Genomic DNA, 5,598 nt, shown 5'->3' with positions numbered 1-5,598 from the left:
GCCACCCCACCTGGATAATTTTTCCAGTTTTTGTAAAGAGGGGTCTTGCTCTCACTCAGGCTGGTCTTGAACTCCTGACCTCAAGCAATCCTCCAGCCTCAGCCTCCCAGAGTGCTAGGATTGTACGTTTGAGCCACTGTGCTGGTCTTGGCCTTTTAAATAACCAGAGACCACCCGAGAACAGAATTATAGGCCCTCAACTATGGAACCATTTTTGGCCCTGATTAGAGTCTAGGCTTTGGATTTGGTCTGTTGACTTGATGTTCTTAGACTCCAGCTGCCTGTAACCACCGGCTCTCCTGGGGCTCCCCAGCACCGCCCTGCTTGCAAGAAGCTTTGTGACTCCACTGCTTGCCCATGGCCTAGTGGTAGGAGTGCTGGCCTCAGGCTTGTGGTTGTGATGATCAACAGGACACTCTGAAGTGGGAATGTGAAACTGGTGGAATGTTCTCTTGATAGAAGGGTGGGAGGGATCTGGAACTCAGAGAGGGTCAGACGGAGAGAACAAAGTAACATCTGTTGGCCTTTTTACCCTGCAAAGGAATTCCAGGTGGGTCAAACCCCATCTGTGTTCTCCAAAACCAGGCAGAAGGAAAAGCTAGGGGAGGCTGTTTGCTCAGAACTGAAGATGCTGGAAGTGGGGGAGGACCCTGTCAGAGTAATGGAGAAAGAACAGGCATCCCCCCCTTCCCCAGTTCCCAAAGGCTTCAAAGAGACCAGTGATTTGATTTATATCCAGTTCTTTATTAAAGATAAATAGTCTCATAAGAGAAGTAAATGTGTACCCAGGCCAATAGAGAGTGCATGTGCATGTGTGTGTGTGTATGTGTGTGTGTGTGCACGCGTATGTGAGAAGGAGATGAGTGAGGTCCCTGATCTGTGGTCTGAGGGGACGGTCAGCCAGGCAGGGCCTGGGCCAACCAGTAAGGCAGATGAGGGTCCCTGTCCTGGGGGACTCACTGCTCCTGGGTGCCCCAGGAGATGTAGTCCGGCCGTGTTGCTGCATGGTACTCATCGATGAGCTGCTGCACAATCTCTCTGGAAGTGTCCATCTCGTCAAAGTTGTCCTTGAACATGTCTTCCTTGCGGAACTGCTCCAGGAAGGCCTCCCGCTTCCGCAACTTGTCATACTGGCGACAGGTCCTCTCAAAGAGCTTGGGGTGTGCAGAAAGGAGGGGTCACAAAGAACTTCAAGTAACAATATGGCCCAGAAAGCCAGGGAACCAAGGCTGGCTATACCTATAGCAAAAAAAGCCAGAAGCAGGGGCAGCAGGGATGCAGAGAGGGGAGGCATAAGCAGGAAAATGATTCAGGAAAGAAGGTGCAAAGTGTGACACTCACCGAGGAGATGCTAGTGTGGTTGGCCATCATGAGCCCACTGACCCGGTGGGCTGAGGGCAGGTAGGGAGACTTCCTCGACAGGGCCACCTGGATGCTGGCTGGGCCCCAGGGGATGAAGTTGGCCAACTTCCGTTCCCGGATCCTCTGCAGGCTCTTGTGGACCTGGGGTGGGCACAGGGGCAGTGGAGGTAGCCTCTCCTCTACCCCTGTTGGTCCTGGGGGTAGAACAAAGGGGCCTCGCCTACCTGGGTGGGGTCCACCTCTCCCTGGATGATGTTGAGGATGGCGATGTAGCAGTGGTTGGTCTGGCGGTCCCGGCCTGTGGACACCATCACATTCTTGGGCTGCAGCAGCCGCCTCATCACATCCAGGACCGTGGTCTTCCTCACGCTGGCCACCTGATGGGAGGGTGGGTCACAGGGACCAGACTAGCACTCAGGACAGAGTCCAGAGGTACATGGACAGAGAAGTCAACACGTCCCCCATCAGACCCGGGGTAGAATGGTGTCTGTGGCAAGAGCCAAAGGCAGAGGGAAGATGGACAGCAAGTCAGCAAGGAAGTGGCCTGCTCTGTGCCAGTGCCTGAGCCTCTGGGGGCCACAGAGGGCAGCTCCTGGGGCAGCAGGGAGCAGAGAAAGGCGGGGCCAGGGCCTGCTGGGCCCAGGGCCAGCCTGGCCTGGGACACTGAGGGCTGCTCTTACTGACTGGTCTGTGGTGAGGGGGGTGTAGCCGGTCATGAGGAAGTGGAGCCGTGGGGTGGGGATGAGCGAGGCGATGAGGCCGATGAGGTCATTGTTCATGTAGCCGGGGTAGCGCAGGGTGGTGGTGCTGGCCGACATGATGGTGGACACCTGGGGACAGGGGTGCCATGTCATGGGCCTCGGCCTGGGCAGACCTCCCTTCCCCAGATTGTCCTCCAGCAAGGAGGGCTTCCTTCCAGTCCAAAGGAGCCCAGGAGTGGGGGCTCACCAGCTGGTTGATCTGGGAGAAGGACGGGTTCTGGATGTGTAGGCGGTCTGTGGCGATCCGGTTCAGGGCCGTGTTGTCCAGCACCACCTGGGGGGACAGAAGACGGTGGCAGATTTACAGGGACAGTAAAAATAGGAGCTCTGCTTGACCCTAGACTCTGAAGCTTAATCTCCCTTGAGCCTCATGGCCAGAAAGCCCCACCAAAAAGACCCATCTTTGCACAGGCCTAGGGCTCAGAAGGGCTCAAAATGGACTCTTTAAAGGCACAAAAATCATTAAATAGCGGGGGTTGTGGCAGAGTGGGGAAAAGTAGAATCCAGGACTCACCACACAGTCTGCATTCTGGGTCAGCCTCTTGAGTGTGAGGAGAGAGTTGTAGGGCTGGACCACCACGTCGCTCATCTCGTCCTGGTTGGGAAACACTGAATACGTCTGCACCAGCTTCTTGGGGTACCTGGTGGCATTGGGAGAACAGGATCAGGGCTGGAGGCTTGGTGAACATGGGGCTCCCCTACAACTGTCTGGAAATAGCTAACTCTGGATGGGGTAATTGGGGTGGGGTCAAAAGATCAGTAGAGAAGGGAGACCTGATTTTTAGAAGTCCGTAACCCTAAAGGCAAAGGAGAAAGACATCTTAGGATCTGTGATTCCAACTCCAAACCTGGCCACATGCCCTGGACCTTCATCCAGGGCCTAGATTCTAGGCTCCAGTTCCCACCACTGAAAGTGTGATCGGGTTCTGTCATAACTTCACTTTCCTCACTACAGGATCCCTCACTATAGGATATATCCATATAGGAATAGAAGGTATCTTTCCTGCTCCAGTAAATAGGGAGGTATATCAATAGGGCCTCCCGGTCACTTAGAAAACCAAGTTGGAGGCTGTGTCTCCTTTTAGTCTCCCGAACACAAAATTACCTGTCATTCAGCCGTTCCAAGAGGTAGGATCCCAGGCCAGAGCCTGTCCCCCCAGCAATTGAGTGACACAGCACGAAGCCCTGCATGGGGAAGGGACAGTCAGTGTCCAGGTATCTAGTTGCAGGATTTCAAACAGTACCTATCCCATTTTCCTGAGCCCTTCCTCCCCCTCCAGTCCCCTGACTCACATAGCTTAGGAGACTGCCTTGTCTCCAGCAAGGCCCAGTGGCTTCTGTCCAGTGCAAAGGGTACATGGGTGAGTCTTTTACCTAATAGGTGGCTTCTAAAAGGTGTTGCCAAACCTTCCCTATGTTGGCTTCTACCCACATTCCTGGGTCACTCACCTCTAGACTGTCACTACCATCTGCCTCCCGGTCTATGATGTCAAAAATGTCCTCATGGATCTTCTCTCCCTGTACAGACATGGGGAGGGTCAGAGTGGGACAGGACCATGGAACAAGGACTCTGACCTCAGAGTAGCCATCCTCGATTCTCCTCATAGTACCTGAAAGTCCTTGTTTGGAGCATAGCTGCCTCTTTTATCTGCACTGACAGGCAGTACAGCACAGTGGTTACAAGGAAGCACTCTATACCCAGACTAGCTGGGTTCATAAATTAGCCCTAGTTCTATTTAGCTGAGGGACTCTGGGTAGATTACTTCATCTCTCTGTGCCTCAGTTTCCTCATCTGTACAATGAAGGTGGTAATATAGATCCACAGACCCTTATCTAACATCCTTGGGGCCAGTTATGTTTTAGAATTTAAAACATTTCAGATTTTAGAAAGGTAATATGGCACATATAATGTATATTAAATAATATCCCACTGGGGGTCTGAGGTACATTAATTAAATACATTAATATTTCTCTAATAAAAGGTATCAATAGTTCGATAGAAGCTATAAAATAGCCTGTCTGCATTGAGATTTGGTTGTGCTGCTAAACAAGTTATGAAACATCTTTTGGTTTCAGAGCTTTTGGGATTCTGGAAAAGCAGATGAGAGACTGTGGATTGCAGTACCTACCTCTAGGGTTGTTGGGAGGTTTAAGTAAGTTAATATATGTAACGCAGGCAGAATGGCCTGGCACACAGCATTAGCTGGTGTAGGCTCTTAATATATTACATATTAATTAATTAATATAGTTAACTCCCTGCAGCCATGTCTCTCTCCCTCCAGCACTCATACATCCCTGATCTCGTTTCACTTCTCTCTGGGAAGTTATAGGGCCTGTCCTCACATGGGGTGTTGTGAGCCCCGCCAGGGACTAGCAAATAACCTGGGAGAAGCCGCTGGCCCAGTTGTTGCCAGCTCCTCCTCCGTGCTCTGACAGGTAGATGTTCTCTGGATTGTAGAGCTTGGCATAGGGGGAGTTGAGGATGGAGTGGATCACCCGGGGCTCCAGGTCCAGCAGCACAGCCCGGGGGATGTAGTGCTCATCGTCTGCCTGTCAAGGGAAGTCCAGGAGGGGGCCCAATCAGCTAGGCAGGCCAAGTCCTAAGTCCTCCCAACTCTGGCTCCTTCTGGCCCTCCCTCCTCAAATGAGCCGCCTGGCCCCTCTGCCCAGCGGGTTTCCCAGTACCAGGCCACTCCCTTCCCTTCAGGCTCCTGGGCCCCTGGCTGCCATGGCCAAGTCGCTGGGGGCACCTGGTAGAAAAAGACGTCCTTGCGGTCAGTGCCCTCGGTGGCGAACTCCTCCACGATGCCCTCGGGGCTGATACCATGCTCGGCGCACAGTTGTTTCCAGAACTCGAACCCAACTGGGGGAGGGACGGGGGAGAAAGAGGATATAAGAGTCTGGGTAGGTGCCAATTAGGAGCGCCTGGGTCCAAGGATAAAAAGTCAAGCCGTTAGACTCGCCCATGTCTGAGGAAGGGCTGTACGCCAGCGACTGGGCAGAGAGGGCCCCTCGGGGCTGGGCAACTGGACACTGGGTCACAGACGTCCCGCCTTTCCAAGAACCACGACTCTGGGAAGGACAGACGGAGTCCAGGATCCCACAGCGAGATCCCATTGCATCTAAGGAACCTGGCTAGTGGAGGGGCCGGAGGTTCGCTCACTCTGATTGCCGCACTGGCCCAACTGTAGGGTGATGATTTCTCTCGGCATCGCTCTTCAGGTACCGGCGTTGCACCCACTCCCGCCAGCAACTCCGCTGCTCGCTTGCTCGCTCGCCGAAAGACGCAAGCGCCAAACAACCTGCCCCACCCACCAACTTTCTCCGCTCCAATGAGAGCTGAGTTCTGACGATGGCACGTCCTTATTCATTCGGCTTCAGTCACGCAGACTGCGCGTGCGCGGCTCCGGATTGGGCTCAGCGCCCCGGCGCAGGGGACGTACTTTGACGCAGCGTCCTCCCCTCTTCTGGGTGG

The 5,598-nt window shown here is 53.8% G+C and overlaps 1 protein-coding gene across 2 annotated transcripts; it reads right to left on the bottom strand.

Moving 5' to 3' along the window:
• Positions 1-723: 723 nt before the first annotated feature.
• TUBG1 (tubulin gamma 1) lies at positions 724-5,548 on the bottom strand. Of its 2 annotated transcripts, none has more exons than XM_045526593.1 (11): positions 5,287-5,548; positions 4,874-4,986; positions 4,506-4,673; positions 3,573-3,641; positions 3,229-3,308; positions 2,638-2,764; positions 2,311-2,397; positions 2,043-2,192; positions 1,587-1,739; positions 1,342-1,503; positions 724-1,154 (listed from the first exon to the last, which is right to left on the bottom strand). In XM_045526593.1, the coding sequence occupies exons 1-11, from the start codon at positions 5,333-5,335 to the stop codon at positions 957-959; spliced, it is 1,356 nt and encodes a 451-aa protein (XP_045382549.1). In that variant the 5' UTR covers positions 5,336-5,548; the 3' UTR covers positions 724-956. The 2 variants fall into 2 exon arrangements, with proteins under 2 accessions (XP_045382549.1, XP_045382550.1); XM_045526594.1 differs by having other exon boundaries at positions 3,546-3,641; positions 5,287-5,414.
• Between the last annotated feature and the right edge of the window lie 50 nt (positions 5,549-5,598).

This window comes from Lemur catta, chromosome 15 (assembly GCF_020740605.2).
Source record: "Lemur catta isolate mLemCat1 chromosome 15, mLemCat1.pri, whole genome shotgun sequence".
Taxonomy (NCBI): domain Eukaryota; kingdom Metazoa; phylum Chordata; class Mammalia; order Primates; family Lemuridae; genus Lemur; species Lemur catta.
The sequence above is the reverse complement of the archived record's forward strand: the minus strand, read 5'-3'. Positions and strand labels throughout refer to the sequence as shown.